The sequence below is a fragment of the Bos grunniens genome, chromosome 18 (assembly GCF_055505025.1).
Source record: "Bos grunniens cultivar Pamir isolate PY7600 chromosome 18, Bosgru_T2T1.0, whole genome shotgun sequence".
In the NCBI taxonomy this organism is placed as follows: domain Eukaryota; kingdom Metazoa; phylum Chordata; class Mammalia; order Artiodactyla; family Bovidae; genus Bos; species Bos grunniens.
Window position 1 is genome coordinate 62,682,404 of NC_141182.1, and position 23,943 is coordinate 62,706,346.

The window sequence follows — 23,943 nt, forward strand, 5'->3', positions numbered from 1 at the left end:
TGCTGCTCAGACTTCGAGTTCGGGGACATGGGGTCGGGGAGCCTAAGCTGGTCCCACACCGGGGCCTCCTGGGTGGGACCCTCAGAGCGTGGAATTAGGGTCCTTGGCCTCCTTGCTCCGCTGGTGGTGGGAACTTCTGCTCAGCTGGGAAGGGTTTCCTGGAGGAGGCGCTGAGCGGTCCTTGGTGCCTGGCCCCACCCCCATCCACACACACACAGGCTCCGGGTGTTGTGGTGGTGGGCTTCCTGCCCCATCACCCGCATTCCCAGAGCCCTTTCCCCTTAGTGAAGCAGTGGGGGGTGGGGGTTTGGGGGCAGCCAACCAAGCCAGACTAGGCGCCCGGGGTCCGTGGCTTCTGGCGGAGACCGGCTGTGCTGTGCGCTGTGGCTGGCTGGACGCGCGGAGCCGTCCCCGGAGTCACCTGTGGGCTAGCACACTGCCCAGTGCCGCTGTCTGCTGGGCAGGCCTTCCCAGACCAGGGGGGCGGGGCGGGGTGGGGCTGGGGGGTGGAGGGCTCCTGAGGGACGGCCAGGCCCGGGGCCGCGAGGGGAGGGGACGCCGCTGGCCTGTCCCTGGGCTCTGGCGTCCCCTGCCCTTCCCCCCTCGCTCATAGAGGAGCAGCCCTTGGAGTGCTGCGCCCCCTTCCCTCTGAGCCGCCAGGCACAGCCGGTGGGAGGGGCGTGGCGGCCAGGCTCCCTAGGCAAGGAGGAAGCCAGAGGCAGGGGCCGTGGAGGGTGAGATACACTGGGGTCCCGCGGGGGCCGTATCAGCGGTGCCAGGCAGGACTGTCCCAGGGCGGGGCAGCATCTCCCTGAGCCTCTTATCAGTCCCAGAGTCCACAGGACGCTCCTGAGTTAACGTGTAACCACACGCCGTCCCCACCACCCTCAAAGCCAGCGGTGCCCACATGCAGGCCACTGTGGGGGCCGCAGGCCGACATGGACGCCCGGAAGGAGGGGCTGCTCCGGAAACCTCGCTTCTCAGCTCAAGTGAGCGCCGCCGAGCTGGGAACGGGGCCTGTGCTCCTGGGAACCCAAGTGACCTGGAAGAATCAGGGGTAGGGGGGGGGGGGGCAGGTTCTGTGAGCCTGGACGTCCTGGTGCCTGTGTGGCTGCCCCTTGCCTTGGGCAGCATGGCTGGGGTCCCCGGGCAGGGCTGGGCCTGGCCCCCAGGGGCCCGGAGGGCTCTAGCCGGGGGCTGGTCCCAGGAGCTGGGGGCTGGGCTGCGTTGCAGCTGCTCAGAGGCCCCCTTACCCCCGAAACACCCACAGCCGCGCGTGGGCCTGGGGCTGCTCCCGTTCTTCCTCGCCTGTGCCGTCTACCTCCTCGTCCAGAACGCAGACCAGCCGCCCTGGGTCAACGTCCTGCTCAAGATCCTGCCCGTCCTCTACCTGGCGGGGTTCCTGGGGACCGCGCACCCCGGCGGGGGCTACCGCTCGCTCCTGCAAGGGGCCCTGCTTTGCTCGGCCGTGGGGGACGCCTGCCTCGTCTGGCCTGAGGCCTTACTCTACGGTGAGAGCGGGTAACGAGACGTGTTGCCTTGTCCCTTTTTGACGCCCCCTCAGTGGGTGGAGGGTGGGATGCCGTGGTGGGGGGGCGACTCCCCAACAGAACTCCCTGGGGAGCCCACGGCCGTGAGAAGACGCATCCAGACCCCAGCCCCCGCGCCTCCCACATGGGCGCGGGCGGCGTTCCCCGAGGCCGCGTGAGCGCGCAGGGCTCGCGGTCTCGAGCACGCTGCCAGAGGCCAGCCTCACGTGGAAGGGACGCCTGAAATGGGACGCGTGTACCAGCCAGGTGCCCCTGCAGGCAGAGGGCTAGCAGGTGCAGGAGCCGAGGTGCGTGCAGCCGCCGGGGCCCCCGCAAGCTGGGGTGTCCGTCCGCGGGCGGTTCGGAGCAGAGCTGCATGGAACGCGATGCGCGCCTGAGGCGGTTTGGGGGCCAACGGCCAGAAGAAGGGACGGCCGAAGAGGCCACCCTGGGAGACGGGGCCGTATGGCCACTGTGGGAGCTGGCACTGGGGGTCTGCCCTTTCCCTCGGGGCGAGGGCCGTAGGGTTAAGCCAGGGAGCAGCACGCTTTACCATGCGCGCGCGCCCGCCCCGCCCCGCCGTTGTCTCCTGCAGGCATGGCTGCCTTCGGCCTGGCCCACCTGCTCTACCTCCGGGCCTTCGGCCTCACACCCCTGAAGCCTGGCCTCCTGCTGCCCCTCCTCCTGGTTTCCGTCCTCTACTTCCGGCTCCTGCATCCTCATATCCCACCCCAAGTGGTCTGGCCCCTGCTGGCTTACTCTGTAGTCCTGGTCGCCATGCTGTGGCGGGGCCTGGCCCGGGGCGGGAGTGCCCACTGGGGCGCCCTGCTGTTCGTGCTTTCGGACTCCGTGCTGGCCTGGAACACCTTCACCTACCGTGTGCCACACGGCCACCTGCTGGTCATGACCACCTACTACTCGGCCCAGATGCTCATCACCCTGTCGGCCTTCCAGAACCCCAGACTCAAGTCCCACTGATTCCGGGCTGAGGTGGGCAGGCGTCCACCCTCTCTCCTCCTGCAAGGACCTGGGCCCCAGTGAAGCCAGAGAAACAGCCTTGGGGGCGAGAGCAAGACCCCCAGACTCCAGTCTGCTGGTGCTGGTTCATCTGGTCACTAAACCGTTCTTGGAGTTCTGAGTCCACTGCCTTCCCTGCGTTCTGATTTCCAGGCCCTCAGCCAGACCCATGCTGGGTCCCCCCAGCCCCTGGCCTACTTCTGTGCCTCCAAATGCTCTCCGCATGTTGTGGCCCTGATTTATTCTGTTGCTTAAAGTAAAGTGGGCATTGAACCGGCGACATCACCGTTCATTTGGGGAGGGCTGATCACAACAACAGCAAATAAGTCATTTTCCTCCCCCCATCCCCCGCACAGAATTTACCATTTTAACCACTTTTAAGCCCATGATTCAGTGACAGTACATTCGCAGGGTTGTGCTTTGAACAGTTGCTGCGGGCCCTCCCTTGGGGAACACGTGTTTGTGTGTACAACGCAGTGATGTTAACTGTGCCCACAGCAGGCTGCTCGTGGCCCAGTCCTGGTGCCCAGGACTTGGGAGGGGGTGGCGTAGAGTAACCCCCCTCCCCAGGGCCCTTTGATGGCGGCGGGGATTCATCATATTCATCGTGTCCATTGTCCAGATGAGGATGTTACTGAGCTGAGGTCAGGAGGAGGCTGGCCAATGTTAGCTTCCTGTGGCTGCTGTCAGAAATTACCATAAGCTGGGTGACTTAACAGAAGTTAAACCTCACAGTTCTGGGGCCCACAAGCCCCCAGTGTCAGTGGGGGTGCCCTCCGTCCAGGGCGCGCTCAGGGGAGGGTCCTTCCCGCCCCCCCCAGCTCGGGACAGCCCAGCCAGGCTTCCTGCAGTGGCCTCCCTCCGCGAGGCTGCCCTCCCCTGGGGACACCAGCAGTTTGATTGAGGGGCCCACCCTAAGTCCAGGGCGATGTCATCCCGAGATCCTTAACTTGATGACATCTCCAAAGACCCTGTTCCTAAACAACATCACATCCATGAAGGCCCGGGCTTAGGACTTGCACACGTCTCTGGGGACCACAGTTCAGCTGACTGCAGTCACACCCAGTATCAGGAGAGGAGAGGGCTGAGGAGATGAGGAAACTCAGAGGGGGCTTGGAGGAGGGGGTAGGTAAACACATGGTGGGAGTGGAGTACTGAAGAAAAAACCCAGGTGTGGCCCTTGTCTTGGCTGTGACCTTGGCAGCCCTCTGCCCTTTGAGCCTCAGGTCCTGCACGTGAGGACAGAAAACAGAACTGCTCTCCAAACCCTGCTGTTTCTGCAGCCATGGTGTGCCTTTAGGGACTCTGATGGCAGAGAGGGGACATCTACAACCCTGATGTGCTTTTAGGGACTCTTATAGCAGAAAGGGGACTTCCCTGGTGGCTCAGATGGTAAAGCATCTGCCTACAATGCGGGAGACCAGGGTTCGATCCCTGGATAGGGAAGATCCCCTGGAGAAGGAAATGGCAACCCACTCCAGTACTCTTGCCTGGAGAATCCCATGGATGGAGGAGCCTGGTGGGCTCTAGTCCATGGGGTTGCAAAGAGTCGGACATGACTGAGCGACTTCACTACTACTACTACTACTACTACTACTACTATAAGAGAGAGGAGACTTCCACAGCTATGATATGCTTTTAGGGACTCATAGCAGAGAGGGGACGGGGACTTCTATACCTGTGTTGTGCTTTTTTTTAGGGACTCTCATGGCAGGACACTGCTACACCCAAGATGTGCTTTAAAGGATCCCCCCCCACCCCAGAACCCACCCTTGGTTTTTAGTCCCTGCCCCACCTACAGGCCAGGACCCCTTACTCACCACAGAGAACCGCCTGAGGTCAGATGAGGCAGGTGTTCTGCCTGGGGCGGGTGCCTGCTCTTCACAGTCTCGGATGCCACGTTGGCCGGGGTGCCTTCCTTCAGCCGCACGCCCGCTTGGTGGTCATGGACCGCCTCCTGCGCTGCCCAGGTCCTCATCATTCTGTCAGCCATGGAGAGTGGGAAGCTCACGACAGAGTAACTGCAGGGCAAATAAAGTGAGCACCCTCTCCCCTCCTAAAGGGCCCCCAGGAAAGCCTCCCACCCAGGGAGAAGTGCTAAGGAGCAGTATCTCCAGCCTCCGTCTGAACCCCATGTTCTGTTTTTTGAAGCTGAGCTAGGGGTGACATAACTGTGTACCTTTAAGGCACGCTAGTGTTGATTTGATACTTGGATACGTCACAGTATGAGTACCCCCGGAATGTTAGCTAACACCTCTCGAGTCATCACATGACGACTGTTGCTTTATTGTGGTGGGACCAATTAAAATCTAGTCTCTTAGCAGCCTTGTAATTTATAATATAGCATTGTTGTCTGTGGTCACTCTGTGACCATGATCTGTTTGAAGGCATTTGTATCCAATTCCTGAAAAAAAATGTTATGGTGGCAGCTTTACTGGGATACTCTCAGGCTTCCCTGGTGGCTCAGACTATAAAGAATCTGCCTCCAGTGCTGGAGACCCGGGTTTGATCCCTGGGTCAGGAAGATCTCCTGGAGAAGGAAATGGCAATCCACTCCAGTACTCTTGCCTGGAGAATCCCATGGACTGAGGAGCCTGGAGGGTGGGCTACAGTCCATGGGTTCACAAAGAGTCAGACATGACTGAGTGACTAACACTTTCACTTTCTTCATCTACCACCCAACAGCCCACCCAAAACTGTAGACATGGTTTTTAGTATATTCAGAAGACTTTTCAACTAGCAATCTTAGAGCATTTTCATCACACCAAAAAGACACCCCATGCCTTAAACTAATCACCCATCGCCTCCAGCCCAAGGCAATCACTAGCTTGTTGTTTAGTCCCTCAGCTGTGTCTGACTCTTTGTGGCCCCACTGTAGCCCACCAGGCTCCTGTGCCCATGGGATTCTCCAGGTAGGACCTTGTTTATCCTTCAGTGTTTCATGACGATAAACAGTTAACGACCCTGCACACAATCACAGCGTAGGGCTTGCTCCACACCCACCAAGCAAAATCTCCCAACACCGGCTGGGCGTCCTGCAAGTCAACTCAGTGCTGACACTGTCCCACAGGCTGAGGATTCAGCCCTACAAATCTGGCCCCCTCCTGCCCCCCACCCGCACTTCAGACGCCAGTCACAAGCCTGGGGTTGTTATCTGTGCTTCAGATCAACAGGCTATAAGTCAGATGTTCCCAAGACCCCATCCTTGTGTTGGATTAACTTGCTAGATCAGGTCACAGAATGCAGAGAAACGTGCCTGCTGCATCACTGGTTTCTTCTAGGATGTCACTCAGGAACAGGAGAAGGGAGAGGAGCACAGGGCAGGAAGTGGGGAAGGAGCCCAGCGCTTCAGTGCCCTGCCCAGAAGCCTTCCCCACCCGCTCTCTTCACTTTCAGACCGTAAGTGAGATCACGGCAGCTTGTGTGTGCAGATGATCAGGAAGGCAAAGCCCTTCTGAAAAGCCCTTCTGGACACCGGCGGTCTAGGGATGAACCCACAGCAAGTGTGGCTGCAGTTTTATCCAATGGCTTCAAAGGGCCGGACGTTGTTCCAAGACTTGATGCGAACTCCCTTATTCCTACCACATATTTGCAAGGGATTGTGCCCAGTTCCGTTGATATGGAATCTGAGCCACTTCGAATTGAAGCCACATGCTCTCGGGCCCAGGTAGAACGGTGGGGCGTGGGTCTGCAAATAGGGACGGTCTGAGGGCAGCCGGAGCTCGCAGGGGCAGGGGAGGCAGAGCCCAAAGGCAGGACAGGCGATGAGACGCCGGTCTGGTGCTGAACGGTCCACTTGAGGGGTGGGCATCTTTCCCTCCCCGCCCCGGAGCGGCCCCACGCCGCCATCCCGCCCCGCACACACGGGACCTGCGTCGCGCCTTCACCCGGCCGTGGGAAGCGGTGCCTTAACCTGGGGGCAGAAAGGGGATACCTCGAAGCCAGGCGGAGCCCAGCGTCCAGAGGTGAGGACCGAGGCTGCTGGGCGGGGCGGGCCTGGCCTCAGGCTACAAGCCTCCATTTCCTCCTCCTCCCTTTCTGCCCTGACCTGTGGCCTCACGTCGGACTGGGAGAGGGGAATTCTTGCGTGTAAAGTCCAGCAGGTGGAAGGTCCCGGGGCTGGGACACCTGGGTCCCTCGGCAGCGTCCGCAGACATGACCGGGGCTGGCGGTGGCCTCCGGCCCTGGGGGAGCCTGCTGCTGCTGGTGAGTCCCCCAGACCCCGGGTCCGAGGGGAAGGGATGCTGGGGTCCCAGAATGCCGGCCCCGCGGGGGGCGGGGCTTACCCTTCCCTGGGCTTCCGGATTGGGGGAGGTTCCTAGGGAGGCTTACATACACCTGGTCTCAAGATCTTGCTGTGTCTGCTGCGGAAGTAAACGTTGGTTATTGGCAAGACTCAGGTATTTTATAAAGAGAAGGGATTCAGGCCCAGGCCCTCCCCCCTCAGACCCGGGGGTCCAGGCCCCCAGCCCCTCCTTCCTCAGACCCAAGACTTCCAGATCCTCAGCCCTTTCTCTCTGAAACCCAGGGGTGCAGACCCCCAGCCCCTCGTCCCTCAGATTGTGGGGTCCAGGCCCCAGCCCCCTCCCTCAGATTGGGTGACAGTTTCCTGGTTCCCAGCCTCAATCTCTTCCTTCATTCCCAGTCTGTTGATACCTGCCTTTAATCTTCCAAGGCCATATTTTTCAGGAAGTGAAACCATTCAGTTTATCTCAGCACCTTATGCTTGAAGCCAACCCCAGCTCCGGGGTCCCTGGAGTCCCATCCCTACCTCACCACCCCACCCCACCCCCCCAACACACACATACACCCAAAGCAGACAAGGGAAGGTCGTGGGGCTGACCTTTGTCGGGCCCAGCCTGGGGGAGGAGGTGCGGTGCCCTGTTCCTGCCCTCCGGGAGCACTGACTCACAGGGCCAGGGGCACTCGGGGAGGGTCACTGGCCGGCCGTCTCACCTGGGGTGAAGCGAGGTGAGCCTCAGAATCTGATTCTCCCCTTGGGCTGTCTCCAGGGCCTGTGCAGCTGGACAGGGGCCAGGGCGGCTGGTGAGTGACCCCTGCCTGAGTTCATAGCCCACGCAAAGCCACTACACCTCGACGCCCATGAGCTTTGTGGTGGTGGTGGGGGGTGTCTCTATGGAGGACAAAGTGGCCACAGCAGGTGCCAATGGGAACGGTCCTTTCTGGACACGGGGCAGGAATGGGGGGTGGTAGAAGGGACAGGACTCCCCTGCTCGCACCAGACCTTCCTTCCCAGTCCTCAGCCCCCAGCCCCTACCAGGAAGCTGGCTGCGCAGCCCCGAACCAGCATTGCTGCAGAAATCCTACCGGAAAGCGCGGCTCTAGATCTTGTCACTCAAGTGTGGTCCGTGCATGGGCAGCGGCCCCTGAGAGCTGACTGTGCGTGCAGAGCCTCCGTCCCACCCTGGGCACCTGAGTCAGAATCCGACTGTAAGGAGACTCCCAGGGATGCATGTGCACACTGAGGCTCAGGAGGCGCTGATGGGGACCATGCGCCCGCATCTGTCTTCCGGCCTGTCACTGAGGCAGGCCTGGGAGCTCACCCTGAGGGTCAAACACACCCAGCAACTCTCCCCTCCCCTGCTCCCCTGCTAACTCCAGATCCTTCTTCCTAACTTCTCAGCCTCCAGCACCATCAGCAACCTGACTGTGCAGAATCAGACTAGCAGCTCCATCACCCTGAGCTGGAAGGTGCCTGAAGGCTCTGAGCCTGAGAACTACTGTGTCCAGTGGACTGGTGACGGTAATGCAACTGTGTCTCAAAACACAACAAATACCACCATCACAGTGAAAGGACTTGAAGCCGGGACGTTGTACGAATTCTCTGTGTACGCAGTAAAGGATGGACTCAATAGCTCGGTGCATGTCAATGCCTGCACAGGTGAGAGGCAGCCGCTATTCGTATTGTTTTTGTTTGTTTTAATGGGAGGTGACAGATGGTGGTGGAGAGTTGACAGGAGAACGTGGCACCCTCCCTTGCCCAGGGTCCCTTTGGGCCACAATGAGCAGGCGATGAAGAAAGAATATGTGCCCTACAAGAAGAGAAGCCAGTACAATGAGAAGCCTGCACACTGCAGCAAAGAGTAGACCCCACTCGCTGCAGATAGGGAGTGCCTGCTCGCAGCCATGGAGACCCAGTGCCACCACTGGGTCTCCATTAGTTAATTAGTTAATTACCGATTAGTTAATTACCACTGTGCTAGTGGTAATGAACCCACCTGCCAGTGCAGGATACACCGGATCCCTGGGTCGGGAAGATCCCCTGGAGAAGGAAATGGCAACCCACTTCAGTATTCTTGCCTGGGAAATTCCATGGACAGAGGAGCCTGGTGGGCTACAGTCCACGGGGTCACAGAGTCGGACACGACTTGACACACACATGTGAGACACACACGCACGCACCAGAAAGACCAGAGTCAACAGCTCCACCTGGAAAGTTGATATGTCCAGAAATGAGAAGGTTCTGTCCCTGGGGCAGCTTGAGACAGACAATGTAGGGTATGGTGATGGGTGGGACCCAGGGCTGTAGACCCCGGACAGAGGGCCTGAGCAATCCTGGCCCCCCCACCCCTGGCCACTTTTCTGTGGTTCACACTCCTTAGCAATTAGACCCCTTCCTATGCCTAGGTACTTTCGCTTTGCTTTGAGGAGGAGGAGACTGGGGAACCACGGGTTTGGGGTGGAGGGGAGGGGTCCTTGGGGCTCCAGCCCCTTCAGTCTCTATCCTTACTTCTCAGCTCCCAGCGAGGTTACGGCCCTGCAGAAGCGAAATCAGACCGACAGCTCCATTACCCTGCAGTGGGAAGCCCCTGCAGACCCACAGCCCCAGTTCTATGTATACTGGGTCCATTGGGCCAGCAGAGGACATCCCCAGAGGAAGCGAGGTCCCCAAGGACACCAGGACAACCAGACGGGCAGCACCAACAGGACTCACTATACGGTGGGGGCGCTGGTGCCCGGGACTTGGTACTGCTTCAACGTGTGGGCCGAGAGCTACGGTGTACGCGGTTACAAACAGAGCCTCAATGCGTCCACGGGTGAGATGGGGCTCCCTTTAACCTGGTGGGGGGTTAGGTCGGGCCTGGGGGCAGTGAGAGGTGAGCGGACTCCAAATCCCATCAGGCCATGGGGTCATGATGTCATGTGTTGCAGTGACATGGATGGTCAAAGGGCTCATGGGAGTTGTAGTCTCTGGAGACCTATGGCCTGTCCCCGTGTGGACAACAGGGGTGAGGGGTGAGAGAATGAGGGGTGAAGAGGTATTCTGGTTTGGGGGAAGGAAAGGACACGCTGGTTCTCAGAGAACTGGCCTGACTGGTGGGGAGAGGGGCAGTGGGAAGTCCCCCCGGATGGAGCCTCCTGATGCCTCTCATCCTCCTGCACACAGCCCCAGATCCTGCCAACATCACCTCCTGTGTCATCACCTCTGGGGGCCACGAGGTCATCCTGGCCTGGTCCTGCCCCCAGGGAGGCTATGAGGCCTTTGAACTGGAGGTCAAGGGGCAGCCAGGCCCCCAGAACAGCTCCTCCTGCGGGGATGCTGTGAAGGTGTCGTTACTCAGGGCGGCTCAGTCCTCCTCAGCCACAGTCACGACCGTCTGGGATGAAATGAGGGCCCCATCTGCCGCGGTGGCTTGCCATGTGGAGAGCGGGCACGCGGGTGAGTGGGGTCCCGGGGACGGGGGATTCATGGCCTTCTCCCCAGACCCCTTCAGGCCTTGCTCTGAGGCAGGCCCACCTGCCCAGGGGGTCCTCTCTGCTTGTGTTTTGTTTCCTGCTTTCTTTAAAACAGCTCTGTTGAGATGTGATTCCTATAACATACAACAGTTCACCCACTGAAAGGGTATAACCCAATGGCTGCTGCATATTCGCAGTATTTGCAGCCATTGTTGCCATCGGTTTTAGAACGTTTTCATCATCCCATAAAGAAAAGAAAAGTTTTCCCCTTAAGCCTTGTTGTTGTTCAGTTGCTCAGTCATGTCCGACTCTTTGCGACCCCATGAACTACAGCATGCCAGGCCTCCCTGTCCGTCATCAACTCCCGGAGTTCACCCAGATTCATGTCCATTGAGTCGGTGATGCCATCCAACCATCTCATCCTCTGTTGTCCCCTTCTCCTCTTGCCCTCAATCTTTCCCAGCATCAGGGGCTTTTCCAGTGAGTCGGCTCTTCGCATCAGGTGGCCAAAGTATTGCAGCTTCAGCTTCAGCATCAGTCCTTCCAATGAATACTCAGGGTTGATTTCCTTTAGGATGGACTGGTTTGCTCTCCTTGCTGTTCACAAGACTCTCAAGAGTCTCCTTTAAGCCTGTTACCCCCTGACTTCCCCAGTCCTCCACCAACCAGCCATTGACGGTCTCTAATCTACACCTCTCTCTCTAGATTTGCCTCTTCTGGATCTTTCCTAGAAATACAGTCACACAGTGTGTGGTCCTTTGTGACCGGTTTCTCTCACTTAGTGTAATGCTTTTAAGGCTCATCCAGTGTTCTAATGTGTATCAATCAGTGCTTCGTTGCTATTTAAAAAATTAATTATTTGCTTTTGGCTCTGCTGGGTCTTGGTCGCTGCAAGGGTTTGTCTCCAGTTGTGGGGGGTGGGGCTCCTCTCTAGTTGGGATGCGCCAGTGTCTCGCTGCGGTGGCATCTCTTGTTGCGGAGCACAGGCTCTGGGGCATGTGGGCTTCAGGAGCTGTGGTGCATGGGCTCAGGAGTTGCAGCTCCTGGGCTCGGTAGTCATGGCTCATTGGCTTAGTTGCTTCAAGGCCTGTGGAATCTTCCTGGACCAGGGATCGAACCTGTGTCCCCTGCTCTGGCATGCGGATTCTTATCATGGAGCCACCAGGGAAGCCCCCGAGCAAGTGATGACTTTTGATCAGCAACTTGGGAACTAAGAGGCTGTGGGGCAAGGTTGGGTCGGTGGGTGGTGGGGGTGCGTTCTCCTCTCCCTCCTCTGCCCTCGAGTCTACCCCGTGGGCCTCTGAGTCTGAGGGACGGCAGGAAGGCAGCGCCAGGCTCTAACAGCCCCCACCTCACCTTCCCCAGGGGTCATCGCCGGAGCCGTGGTCAGCGTCCTCCTGTTACTCGTCCTGGTGGGCCTGCTGCTCTTCTTCCTGAAGAGGAGGTGAGACTCTGCGCAGGGCTCACGGCGCACCTGGAGGGGGGCCTGGGGGACAGACGGGGACCCCTGCTGCAGCCTCATTCCCCGAACCTTTACCTCCCCTTGTCCTTTTCCAGGCGTAGAAAGAGGGAGAAGAAACCCGCACCCAAGGATCTGGAGATCAGGTGAGCGGGTCTGGGGAGCGCCAGAGACTCGCTGTCAGGTCAAAGCCAGTTGGCCACTGGACAGGTCAGAGGGCAGGACTAGGGGATCCACCTGCAGGGACCATCATGCCTCCACTGCTGCCCGCTCCCTAAGCGCTCCGGGCCAGAGGCTACAGAACCGCTTTCAGTCTCCGTTCTGGGACTCCCGCTCATTCATCCAGCGGTGCGACCACCAAATCCCTGTAAAGCGTCAGGCACTGTTGTAGGAAACAGCGACGGAAACAAAGATTCCTGCCCTCGTGGCGCTTATGTTCCAGCACGAGGACTTCCCTGCTGGTCCAGGGGTTGGAACTCCAGGCTTCCACTGCAGGGCACACGGGTTAGACCCCTGGTTGGGGACCTACGATCCTTCAAGCCTCGAGGCACAACCAAAAGCAAACACATGAGCACATAGGAAGCAGAACAAGTTGATGAAGGCCAAGATGGTTACGTGGAAACAAATAAAGCGAGAGATAGGGCTAACAAGAGTAGGGGAATATTTTAAATACGGTGTCCAGGAGAAGCCTCACTAAGCAGATGACTAAGAGAAAGCCATTTGAGGACAGACTTGAAGCAGATGAGGGGAAGAACCCTGTGCCCACCTGGGAAAAGACATTCCAGGCAGAGGCCCCCTTGCAGTTGCCCTCTTGGGGTGTTGGGAGAATGAGGCGTGTCTCTGAGGTTGAGCAGAGTGTGGGTGAAGGGAGGCGGGTAGGAAATGAGGTTGGAGAGGTACCAGGTGGGGTCAGATAAGAGTGAAGACTTTGCATTATATCTGGAGATCGGAGTGTTTGGAAGCTTTTGAGTAGACCCGTGATGCAGTTAAGAAGCAAAGGCAAAAAGCAGGGAAGCAGCAAGATGTGTTTAATAATGCAGACATCGTTAAGTCTCAGAGCAGGAAATGGTTAGAGGGAATCAGATGCAAGATGTCATCTGAGTGTTTAAACAGCAGATCTGGTTAAAGATTGGATGTGTTGGTGTGAAACTCAGAGAGGGCTCAAGAGTGACCCCAAGGCATTTAGCCTGAGCCCCAGGAAGGCTGGAATCACTATGACTCGAGGCGGAATGTCTCTGGTGGGGGCAGGTTTTGGGGGAAGGTGTCAGGAGCTCAGCGGTGGACACACTGAGTTTGAAATGCTTGTTGGGTGTGCGGGTGAAGACGAAGATGAACAAGTGTTGGATAAAGTCTTGCAGTTCAGGACAACATTTGTGCAAATATCTTCATCACTCTGGGTCAATCGTCATTAAATTTCTATGTTAGAACAGTCCCCAGGGATTAACAGAGGAGAGTCAGGGCAAGGAGTTAAGGAAAGCTGGGAGGCCAGCTGGGAGGTTGTTCAGTTGCTCAGTGGAGTCTGACTCTGTCACCCTGTGGAACGCAGCACGCCAGGCTCCCCTGTCCTTCACTATATCCAAGAGTTTGCTCAAACTCATGTCCATCGAGTCGGTGATACCATCCAACCATCTTATCCTCTGTTGTCCCCTTCTCCTCCTGCCTTCAGTCTTTCCCAGCATCAGGGTCTTTTTCCAACGAGTCAGTTCTTCACATCAGGTGGCCAAAGTATTGGAGCTTCAGCTTCAGCATCAGTGCTTCCAGTGAATATTCAGGGTTCGTTTCCTTTAGGATGGACTGGTTTGATCGCCTTGCTGTCCATGGGGCTCGTGGGCACAAAAAGAAAGAGGGGATGGCCACCAGAGGTGGGTGCCTGAGGAGGAGTAAATACAGGTGTGGGGGCGATGACGCCCAGTTTCTCCTTCGCCGTAGAATGTGTCCTGGCCAGCATCCCGCCCCAGTCACCCTCTGACCTCTCCCCTCCCTACCCTGTGTCCATTATACGGCACCTGCGACAAATCTCTGCACCCACTGGATTCCAAGTCTGGTCCCGCCTACACGTCGAGCGTTTTGCCATCCTCAACCTCCGTGTGCGTGTTTGTATGTCCCAGCGACGATCCTTGGGGACTTGCAGGTGGAGATTACTGGAGGCTGGTGGGAAACAGGTCTGAAGCTCAGGACGGGGAGAAGTAGGGACTGGAGATTTAGAAATCGCAGACAGAGGTGAAGCTACAGAAGTGGTCAAACCCCATGAGTAGCGTGTGTCCAGTGGGAAAGGGGGACTCAAGGATGGACTCCCGGGAATGCCTCCCTTTTAGGATGGATGGAGGGCGAGGGGCCCACCGAGGAGGAGGAGCAGCAGCGGCCAGAGAGGCCGGTGGTGGTGCCAGCCAGGAGAGGGTGCTCAGAAGAGGGTGGATCCGGAAAAAAACCAAAGTGGCGCCGGACGCTCCGGAGCACTGACTCGAAGGATGGCCTGAGAGGCGGCCTTTGGAACTGCAGATAAGGAGGCAAATCAGACTTTGAAACAGTCCTTGTTCCCCTGGAGTCGCGGTGCAGACACCAGGCCGTGGTGTAGGGTGGGAAGGAAGCAGAGAAAACTAGCCTGCCTGAGAAGACTGAAGGCAATGGCACATTTTCAGCCATCTCATTGTTGTGTAGGTATGATGGGGCCACTGGATCTGGAGACAGACACCGTTCAGAGGCAGTTTACTGCACTCACAGATCCCAGCGAGGGGTTACACGTTACACCAGGCAGGGCCACGCAATCACACACCCAGCATTGGCTGGGAGGCGAGGGGATCCCTGGGGAAGAGGCTGTATCCTGGTTTTCACGGGGACAGGTGAGCAATGCACGCCAAACAGGTTCAACTGGAATCACCTCAGTGGACCCTGAGGGCTGTTCCCGGTCGCTGGTGGCGATCTGAGCAGACGGCCCAGAGTTCGTGATCCTCAAAGGGGTGGTGGTGAGGGTGTGCAATTTAATCAGATCGTCCGGAAGGAGAACTGGGGAACTCCTTGGCGTCTGATTCACCACCAGGGCCAGGTTCAGTCCCGGGTCAGGGATCTCCTGCAGGCCACACAGCTCAGCCAAAGGAATAAAGTGTAAAAATAAACCAAAACCCAATTACGTTAAAAAAAAGAAAAAGAAAAAAAAAAGGAGAACTGAACTGGTGAGCCTCCAGCCAGGGACTCAAAACTGAGTCTGGACTGGCTGACCGTACTGACAGCACTGCGCTATGAGGGGAGGAGGCAGAAACGCCTGGAGCGGAAGCCACTCGAGGTCGAAGGACGCTTTTTTTTTTTGGTCTGTGCCGGGTCTTAGTTGCCCTGCAGGCTTTTCTCCAGTTGCAGAGCGCAGGCTTCTCATCGCGGTGACTTCTCTTGTTGCCGGGCACCAGGGATCGAACCTGTGTCCCCTGTGTTGGCAGGTGGATTCTTTACCACTGAGCCACCATGGAAGCCCCAGATGGTTACTTTTTTCAGTACGAAAGTGAGAGTAGCATGTTCACACACAAACGGGGAGAGGGAAGAACCAGGGAGGGCCACAGGGAATTGGGGCCTAGAGATGGGCAGTGGCCCTAAAGGGCAGAAGGAACACCTCTCTCTCTTTCTGAGTCAAAACGACTCCCAAGGGACATCCGTGGTGGTCCAGCGGTTAAGACTCTGTGCTCCCAATGCAGGGGGCCTGGCTTCGATCCCTCCTCAGGGAACTTGATACCACATGTCACAACTAAGACCCAACATAGCCAAAAAACAAATTCTGATCGTGGTAAAAAGATAGATAAGCTATAATTCACCACTGCAGACTGTTTTTAAGTGCCCAGTTCAGTGGCACTAAGTCCACTCCCATCGTTGCACAACTGGCACCACCATCTATCCATAAAACTCTTAAAACACACACACACACACGGCTTTGTTTATTTAGGCCAAGTTGCATGACTTGTGGGATCTTAGTTCCCCATTCGGGGATCAAACTGGCACCCTTGGCAGTGAAAGCCTGGAGTCCTAACCACTGGACTGCCGGAGGAATTCCCTATAGAACTCTCTTCACCTGGCAAAATTGAAACTCTGCACCCAGTAAACACTAACTCCCAATTTCCCCTGTCTCCCCAGCCCCTGGAGACCCCCTTCTACTTTCTGGTTGTATGAGTTTGATGACTAGCTGCCTCATATAGGTGGAATCGTATTTGTCCTCTTGTGACCGGCTCATTTCACCCAGCATCAGGCCCTCATGTTCATCCATGTTGCCTTATGGGTCAGAATTTCCTTCCTTCTTAACGATGAATAATACTCCACTGTATACATAGACCACGTCTTCCTGATCCATTCGCCTGTCAGTGGACACGGCTTGCTTTCACTTTTTAGCCACTGTGAATAATGCAGCTATGAACGTGGGTGTACAAATATCTGAGACATTGCTTTCAATTCTTTTGGGTGTATACCCGCGGACAGATTTGATGAATGAGAAACAAAGTCGCTAATCTGAAAAGTCTGCACCTCCCATGCTCATAGCAGCATATCCACCATAGCCAGGATATAGTAACAAGCTAGCTGTCCATCAGTGGATGGTGAACAAAGAACATGCACCATACAGACAACGGAATATCACTGAGCCATTAAAAAGGAATGAAATGATGCAGTTTGTGACACCCTGGATGGACCTTTAGGGCATTATGCTAAGTGAGATTAGTCAGAGGAGGACAAATAACGTATGATATCACTTACATCTGGAATCGTAAAAACGGTTGAGGGAATTCCCTGGCGGTCCAGGGATTAGGACTCAAGTGCTTTTACTGCCAGAGGCTTGGGTTCAGCCCATGGTCAGGGAACTAAGATCTTGCAAGCTTTGTGGCACCGTCAGGGAAAAAAAAAATTTTTTTTTTTTTAAATTAAACCTCAGACTCATAGATACAGAGAATACACTGGTGGGTGCCAGAGGCAGAGGGTGACTTGGGTGAAGGAGGATAAAAGGTCCAAACTTCCAATTATAAGATCACTGCAGATGGTGACTGCAGCCATGAAATTAAAAGACGCTTACTCCTTGGAAGGAAAGTTATGACCAACCTAGAGACCAGAGACATTACTTTGCCAATTAAGGTTTGTCTAGTCAAGGCTATGGTTTTTCCAGTGCTCATGTATGGATGTGAGAGTTGGACTGTGAAGAAAGCTGAGTGCCGAAGAATTGATGCTTTTAAACTGTGGTGTTGGAGAAGACTCTTGAGAGTCCCTTGGACTGCAAGAAGATCCAACCAGTCCATCCTAAAAGAGATCAGTCCTGGGTGTTCATTGGAAGGACTGGTACTAAAGCTGAAACTCCAGTACTTTGGCCACCTCATGTGAAGAGCTGACTCATTGGAAAAGACTCTGATGCTGGGAGGGATTGGGGGCAGGAGGAGAAGGGGACGACAGAGGATGAGATGGCTGGATGGCATCACTGACTCGATGGACGTGAGTTTGAGTGAACTCCGGGAGTTGGTGATGGACAGGGAGGCCTGGCGTGCTGCGATTCATGGGGTCACAGAGAGTCGGACACGACTGAGCGACTGAACTGAACTGAACTGAACTGAAGTCCTGGGGAGGTACAAAAAAAGAAAACAAAGCAAAACCCTCTCCTTTTATCCCAAGAACGTGCGGTTAAAGGCAGTTCAAAGACTCACCCTTCTCCCCGCCCTCCCCCCACAGGTTCCCAGGGGACATCCTGGCGGAAGACTTTGCCGAGCACGTCTGGAGAAACCAGAGGGACAGCAACTATGGCTTTGCCGAGGAGTACCAGGTGGGGTGAGCCAGCCCCGCGTGCCCACCAGCCCCTCCCGCCCCTGCGGGGCTGAGCGGAAACGGGCATGCCCAGCTGGGTGGCTCACAGAAATCCCCAGCCACCATCGGCCACCTTTTTGACTCTCACGCTGGTGTCGGGTAGCCGGGTCCCTCCTCTCCCGCCTGCCCCTAGCCCGGGCGCCTTCCTCCCAGTAGCCGTCTCAGACGCGCCCCGGGGACGGTAGGCGCACGCGTCCTATCTCTGTGGGTGCTGCAGAATTCCCCGGGGCACAGGGTGAGTGGGGTGGCGCCACGCGGCTGGCCCCGGGTGGGGGTGGGCCGAGGAAACCCAGCGCCCATGCACCGCCCCCCCCCTTCCTCCGCCCCCAGCAACTGGCCCTGGAGGACCACGGCCAGTCCCAGACGGTGGCCTCAGCCCTGGAGAACAGCGCCAAGAACCGCTACAGGAACGTGCTGCCCTGTGAGTCTCGAGTCTCCGGCGTTCTCGCCTGCGAAGTCGTCAACACCCTAGTCCCTTGTTCCCCTCGAGAGACAAAAGTTCCTGCCCCAGTGAGCGGGAAGCCCCTGGCTCCTCCCGACGGGGTCCCTCGCCCCCCTCCCAGCTCCCTGTGTCCGCCCGTCCCCGCCTTCCCCGCTTTCCCCGCTCCCTCCGCTTCGCTAACGTCGGCATCTCCCCTTAGACGACTGGTCCCGCGTGCCCCTGCAGGCCCTCCTCGGACAGCCGGGCTCCGAGTACATCAACGCCAGCTTCATCCCCGTAAGGCTGGGGTCAGCCTGGGCTCGGGATCCTCGGAAGGTAAGGGCCGGGGGCAGGGGGGCCCTGACCGGTCTGCCTCCCTCCAGGGTCTCTGGAGCCCCCGGGAGTTCATTGCGGCCCAGGGTCCCCTGCCGCAGACCGTGGGAGACTTCTGGCGCATGGTCTGGGAGCAGCAGAGCCACACCCTGGTCATGCTGACCAACTGCGTGGAGTCCGGCCGGGTGAGGGGAGCCCCGGGCCCCGGGGGGGGGGCGGCGCCCTCCAGGCTGCAGCCTGTGATCCTGCCCTAGACACGGGTCCTGGGGTGGACCCTGACCCAACCTCGGGGGTTCCCAGCACGACCCCACCCCTCCCGCCTCCCCCAGCCCACCCACTGGGCCTCCTATGGGGTGAGGCTGCTCTGGAAGACCTGAGGAAGGGGGGAGTCCCCCTGGCTGGGGTGGCTCTCCCCTTGGTTCCCGGGCCGGGGCCGCGTCCCCGGTGCTGAAACCCAGAGCCACGCGGGGGTGCTCCGGGGGAGGTTCTCCGCAGCCTCCTGTAGTCTGACCCACCCGTCTCCTCCCAGGTGAAGTGTGAGCATTACTGGCCTCTGGACGCCCAGCCCTTCACCCACGGGCACCTGCAGGTGACGCTGGTGGGGGAGGAGGTGGCGGAGAACTGGGCGGTCCGGAACCTGAAGCTCTGCCATGTAAGCCCCGCCCCCCTCGACTGGCAGTTCCTCCCCTGCGGCGGCCCCTCCCCAGAGCTCCCCCGGAAGTCGCGGTTTCCATCGCTCCCACCGGGGACCTCCGTGTGCCCCAGCGGTGCCCCCACCCATCAGAAGCAGGCCCCGGACTGAGGTCCCCTGAACCCCTGCCTCTAGGTGCAACAGCAGAAGACTTTGCCGGTGCGTCAGTTCCACTACATGACCTGGCCAGACCACGGCGTGCCCCACTCCCCAGACCCCTTGCTGGCCTTCTGGAGAATGCTCCGGCAGTGGCTGGACCAGACGGTGGGGGGCGGGCCTCCGATCGTGCACTGCAGGTGAGGAGGGCCCGGACCCCCGCCCTGCGCCTCAGAATCCGGCCCCTCGAGTCCTTAGGGGACTTGAGGAGGAGGCGGAGGAGACCAGGAAGGCATGCAGGAGATGGAGGCAGGAGGTGAAGGGGTAGTGGTACAGGTTGCGAACGAGGATGAAGATGAAGGGATGGGAAAGGAGGGAAAAGAAATAAAGGAGGCGGCATGGGTGGGGAGGAACGGGTGAAGGACAAGAGCAGGAAACGGCCAGAGGTCTTAAGAAACGTTTAAAACACCTCCTTGGGGAAACTCCCGGTTGTCCAATGGTTAGGACACAGTGCTTTCACTGCCAAGAGCCTGGTTCATTCCCTGGTGGGGGAGCTAAGACCCCACAAGTCTCACCGCTTGGCAAAATAATAATAATAAAATTAAAATGGTTCGTTTCATGTTTAAAGAAAAATGACTCGCTTGGGAGGTCATCTGCTCTGTATGAACCTCAGCTGGTCACTTCCTAGCTGAGAGTCCTGGGACAGTGGACTTCACCTCACTCAGCCACATTGCCCTGTCTGTAAAACGGACACACTCCACTGACAGTTCCTACTTCTGAGGGGTGGGAGAAGTGCACAGAGGACACGAGGCACCCAGGACGGGGCCTTGCAGATAGAACTGTGAACAGTCATTAGTTACTACTTCCTACTTAAGCAACCCCCACTTATGCCGTAGCCTCCAGAATCAGATCAGATCAGATCAGTCACTCAGTTGTGTCCGACTCTTTGCGACCCCATGAATTGCAGCATGCCAGGCCTCCCTGTCCATCACCAACTCCCGGAGTTCACTCAGACTCACGTCCATCGAGTCAGTGATGCCATCCAGCCATCTCATCCTCTGTCGTCCCCTTCTCCTCTTGCCCCCAATTCCTCCCAGCATCAGAGTCTTTTCCAATGAGTCAACTCTTTGCATAAGGTGGCCAAAGTACTGGAGTTTCAGCTTTAGCATCATTCCTTCCAAAGAAATCCCAGGGCTGATCTCCTTCAGAATGGACCAGTTGGATCTTCTTGCAGTCCAAGGGACTCTCAAGAGTCTTCTCCAACACCACAGTTCAAAAGCATCAATTCTTCTGTGCTCAGCCTTCCTCACAGTCCAACTCTCACATCAATACATGACCACAGGAAAAACCATAGCCTTGACTAGACGGACCTTTGTTGGCAAAGTAATGTCTCTGCTTTTGAATATGCTGTCTAGGTTGGTCATAACTTTCCTTCCAAGGAGTAAGTGTCTTTTAATTTCAGGGCTGCAGTCACCATCTGCAGTGATTTTGGAGCCCAGAAAAATAAAGTCTGACACTGTTTCCACTGTTTCCCCATCTATCTCCCATGAAGTGATGGGACCGTATGCCATGATCTTCGTTTTCTAAATGTTGAGCTTTAAGCCAAATTTTCACTCTCCACTTTCACTTTCATCAAGAGGCTTTTTAGTTCCTCTTCACTTTCTGCCATAAGGGTGGTGTCATCTGCATATCTGAGGTTATTGATATTTCTCCCAGCAATCTTGATTCCAGCTTGTGTTTCTTTCAGTCCAGCGTTTCTCATGATGTACTCTGCATATAAGTTAAATAAACAGGGTGACAATATACAGCCTTGACGAACTCCTTTTCCTATTTGGAACCAGTCTGTTGTTCCATGTCCAGTTCTAACTGTTGCTTCCTGACCTGCATACAAATTTCTCAAGAGGCAGATCAGGTGGTCTGGTATTCCCACCTCTTGAAGAATTTTCCACATTTTATTGTGATCCACACAGTCAAAGGCTTTGGCATAGTCAATAAAGCAGAAATAGATGCTTTTCTGGAACTCTCTTGCTTTTTCCATGATCCAGCGGATGTTGGCAATTTGATCTCTGGTTCCTCTGCCTTTTCTAAAACCAGCTTGAACATCAGGAAGTTCATGGTTCACATATTGCTGGAGCCTGGCTTGGAGAATTTTGAGCATTACTTTACTAGCATGTGAGATGAGTGCAATTGTGCAGTAGTTTGAGCATTCTTTGGCATTGCCTTTCTTTGGGATTGGAATGAAAACTGACCTTTTGCAGTCCTGTGGCCACTGCTGAGTTTTCCAAATTTGCTGGCGTATTGAGTGCAGCACTTTCACAGCATCATCTTTCAGGGTTTGGAATAGTTCAACTGGAATTCCATCACCTCCACTAGCTTTGTTTGTAGTGATGCTTTCTAAGGCCCACTTGACTTCACATTCCAGGATGTCTGGCTCTAGGTCAGTGACCACACCATCGTGATTATCTGGGTCGTGAAGATCTTTTTTGTACAGTTCTTCTGTGTATTCTTGCCACCTCTTCTTAATATCTTCTGCTTCTGTTAGGTCCATACCATTTCTGTCCTTTATTGAGCCTATCTTTGCATGAAATGTTCCTTTGGTATCTCTGATTTTCTTGAAGAGATCTCTAGTCTTTCCCATTCTGTTGTTTTCCTCTATTTCTTTGCACTGATCACTGAAGAAGGCTTTCTGATCTCTTCTTGCTATTCTTTGGAACTCTGCATTTAGATGCTTATATCTTTGCTTTTCTCCTTTGCTTTTTGCTTCTCTTCTTTTCACAGCTATTTGTAAGGCCTCCCCAGACAGCCATTTTGCTTTTTTACATTTCTTTTCCATGGGGATGGTCTTGATCCCTGTCTCCTGTACAATGTCACGAACCTCATTCCATAGTTCATCAGGCATTCTATCTATCAGATCTAGGCCCTTAAATCTATTTCTCACTTCCACTGTATAATCATAAGGGATTTGATTTAGGTCATACCTGAATGGTCTAGTGGTTTTCCCTACTTTCTTCAATTTAAGTCTGAATTTGGCAATAAGAAGTTCATGGTCTGAGCCACAGTCAGCTCCTGGTCTTGTTTTTGCTGACTGTATAGAGCTTCTCCACCTTTGGCTGCAAAGAATATAATCAATCTGATTTCGGTGTTGACCATCTGGTGATGTCCATGTATAGAATCTTCTCTAGAATAGCCCTGCTAAATACCTGACCTCTGGGCACTCCAAAGATGGAGCCCTCCAGTCAGTGTGGCCTGACGCCTCCTTGTCCCTGCCTAGCGCCGGCGTGGGCCGCACAGGCACCCTCATTGCTCTGGATGTGCTGCTGCGGCAGCTGGAGTGTGAGGGTCTCGTGGGGCCCTTTGGTTACGTGAAGAAGATGCGGGAGAGCCGCCCACTGATGGTGCAGACTGAGGTGAGGGGGATCTCCGGGCTGGGCTGGGTGGGCGCGAGGGCAGGGAGAGCTGGCCCGAGGCTCAGGAGGGCGCCCCCCACCCTGCTCTGTTCCCAGGCCCAGTACGTGTTCCTGCACCAGTGCATCCTTCAGTTTCTGCAACAGTCAGCCACAGTGCGGGCTCAGAAGGGGGCCACCTACGAGAACCTGCTGATGGAGAATGGAGCTGCTACAGAGGCCTAAGCTGTGGGAGGGCTGAGACCCCTGCCCTTCTAGACACAGACTCTGCACCCCTGCTTCAGCCCAGATGTCTGGGCCCCTGGGACAGCTGAGGGCTGGGGTCCCAGACTCCCGGGCCCTGAAGGAAGAGAGGGGACCAGTAGCCTAGATTCCTACTTCCTGGAGAGGGGGTGAGCCTGGATCCTGGATTTCCAGTTCCTTGAAGAAGGAGAGGGATGGGGTCCAGGAGTCTCTGGTTTTTGTTTGAGGGAGGAGGAGAAGGTAGGGTCTCAAGGAAACAAGCTGAACTCTGAGGAAGAAAGAAAGTAACGAGGCTCCAGAATTCTGGCCACCTTAGGAACAAGGGTGGGCAGAGACCTGCCCACCTTTTACTCCAGAAACCAAATCAGTCTTCAAGAATCTGAGGTTTCCCCTTACCCTGCCGCCTGTACATATTTTTTTCTTTTATCCCATAATTTATTAAATCACTATTTTCCCCAGAGACACCCGTCCCCACAGTGGATTTCTGGGTCTGGAAATAATATTGAGGTGGGTTCCTGATGTATAGGTACTGAGGCAAAGGTCCCAGGAAGATAGCTACAGGGATTCACAATTGGCACCTGAAAATGTAGGTTTGGACAGTTGAGTCTTTCCGAGAAGGCCCAGGGTGTGGGCAGTGTGGGCTCCGTGCCCTCAGCTAGGAGCATGGAGGCTTGCCTTCTGGGCCTGGCCCTAGGGGAACTTAGAGGGTGGAGTGAAGCCGATTTGCTGGTGAATTTCAGGCTTAGTCTCCTGTCTAGATATCTGAATACCCTGGCCTCCAGAGAGGGTCTTCTGGGTCCTAGAACCCGGTATCTTGGCGCCCGGTTCTGTGGGCAGCCGCGGAGTCTGAGGTGGAGAGAAGCGGGCTGGATGCCGGGATGGCTAGACTAGAAGGCAGAATATCCTCGGGACCAGGATAAATATCCGTGGGCGCCCTGGTGGTTCCAAGCTCGGGGGCTAGACGAGGGGCGGGGCGGCCTCTCCACCTACGGAACACGCAGGCGCGCGCGCGCACACACACACACACACATACAGGCTCTCTCTCACACTCATATACGGAGGCACACACGCGCACACACCGGGGTGGCTCCATTCGGCCGCGCCCCCGCCCCGCAGCGCTCCGCGATCAGCACCGGGGACAGCGCCAGTCACCCGCGTGCGGGGGCGGGGTCCGGGCGGGGCCGGCTCCTCTGTGTCTCTCCGGAGGGTCCTGTCTAGCTGCCGCACAGGTAGGAGCC

The 23,943-nt window shown here is 56.4% G+C and overlaps 3 protein-coding genes and 1 long non-coding RNA gene across 10 annotated transcripts in view; 3 read left to right on the forward strand and 1 right to left on the reverse strand.

Moving 5' to 3' along the window:
* Positions 1 to 8: 8 nt before the first annotated feature.
* Positions 9 to 2,824, forward strand: TMEM86B (transmembrane protein 86B). 4 transcript variants are annotated; one of them, XM_086354496.1, is made up of 3 exons: positions 9 to 989; positions 1,271 to 1,511; positions 2,125 to 2,824. In XM_086354496.1, the coding sequence occupies exons 1-3, from the start codon at positions 939 to 941 to the stop codon at positions 2,505 to 2,507; spliced, it is 675 nt and encodes a 224-aa protein (XP_086210622.1). In that variant the 5' UTR covers positions 9 to 938; the 3' UTR covers positions 2,508 to 2,824. The 4 variants fall into 4 exon arrangements, with proteins under 4 accessions (XP_086210622.1, XP_086210624.1, XP_086210621.1 ...); XM_086354498.1 differs by having other exon boundaries at positions 787 to 989; positions 1,244 to 1,511; XM_086354495.1 differs by lacking the exon at positions 9 to 989 and having other exon boundaries at positions 1,020 to 1,511.
* The window catches only part of LOC147354639 (uncharacterized), a 25,833-nt gene continuing 4,660 nt past the window's right edge, over positions 2,771 to 23,943 (reverse strand). The window contains exons 2-3 of the long non-coding RNA XR_015146510.1: positions 4,367 to 4,567; positions 2,771 to 3,229 (exon numbers count right to left, since the gene is read on the reverse strand). This is a non-coding gene — a long non-coding RNA (uncharacterized LOC147354639). The remainder of the gene's footprint in view (positions 3,230 to 4,366; positions 4,568 to 23,943) is intronic.
* On the forward strand, positions 5,828 to 23,167 carry PTPRH (protein tyrosine phosphatase receptor type H). 3 transcript variants are annotated; one of them, XM_086354487.1, is made up of 15 exons: positions 5,828 to 6,752; positions 7,559 to 7,592; positions 8,191 to 8,448; positions 9,305 to 9,604; positions 9,955 to 10,227; positions 11,610 to 11,688; positions 11,802 to 11,849; positions 17,386 to 17,476; positions 17,848 to 17,938; positions 18,159 to 18,235; positions 18,322 to 18,456; positions 18,801 to 18,923; positions 19,098 to 19,258; positions 22,330 to 22,465; positions 22,562 to 23,167. In XM_086354487.1, the coding sequence occupies exons 1-15, from the start codon at positions 6,702 to 6,704 to the stop codon at positions 22,685 to 22,687; spliced, it is 1,983 nt and encodes a 660-aa protein (XP_086210613.1). In that variant the 5' UTR covers positions 5,828 to 6,701; the 3' UTR covers positions 22,688 to 23,167. The 3 variants fall into 3 exon arrangements, 2 of the variants coding, with proteins under 2 accessions (XP_086210613.1, XP_086210614.1); XR_015146506.1 differs by having other exon boundaries at positions 6,570 to 6,752; positions 18,185 to 18,235; XM_086354488.1 differs by lacking the exon at positions 22,330 to 22,465 and having other exon boundaries at positions 6,570 to 6,752.
* SYT5 (synaptotagmin 5) overlaps positions 23,753 to 23,943 on the forward strand; it is a 6,722-nt gene continuing 6,531 nt past the window's right edge. For both annotated transcript variants that reach the window (XM_086354489.1, XM_086354490.1), the window contains exon 1: positions 23,753 to 23,934. The gene's annotated coding sequence lies outside the window, so the exon portion shown is untranslated. The remainder of the gene's footprint in view (positions 23,935 to 23,943) is intronic.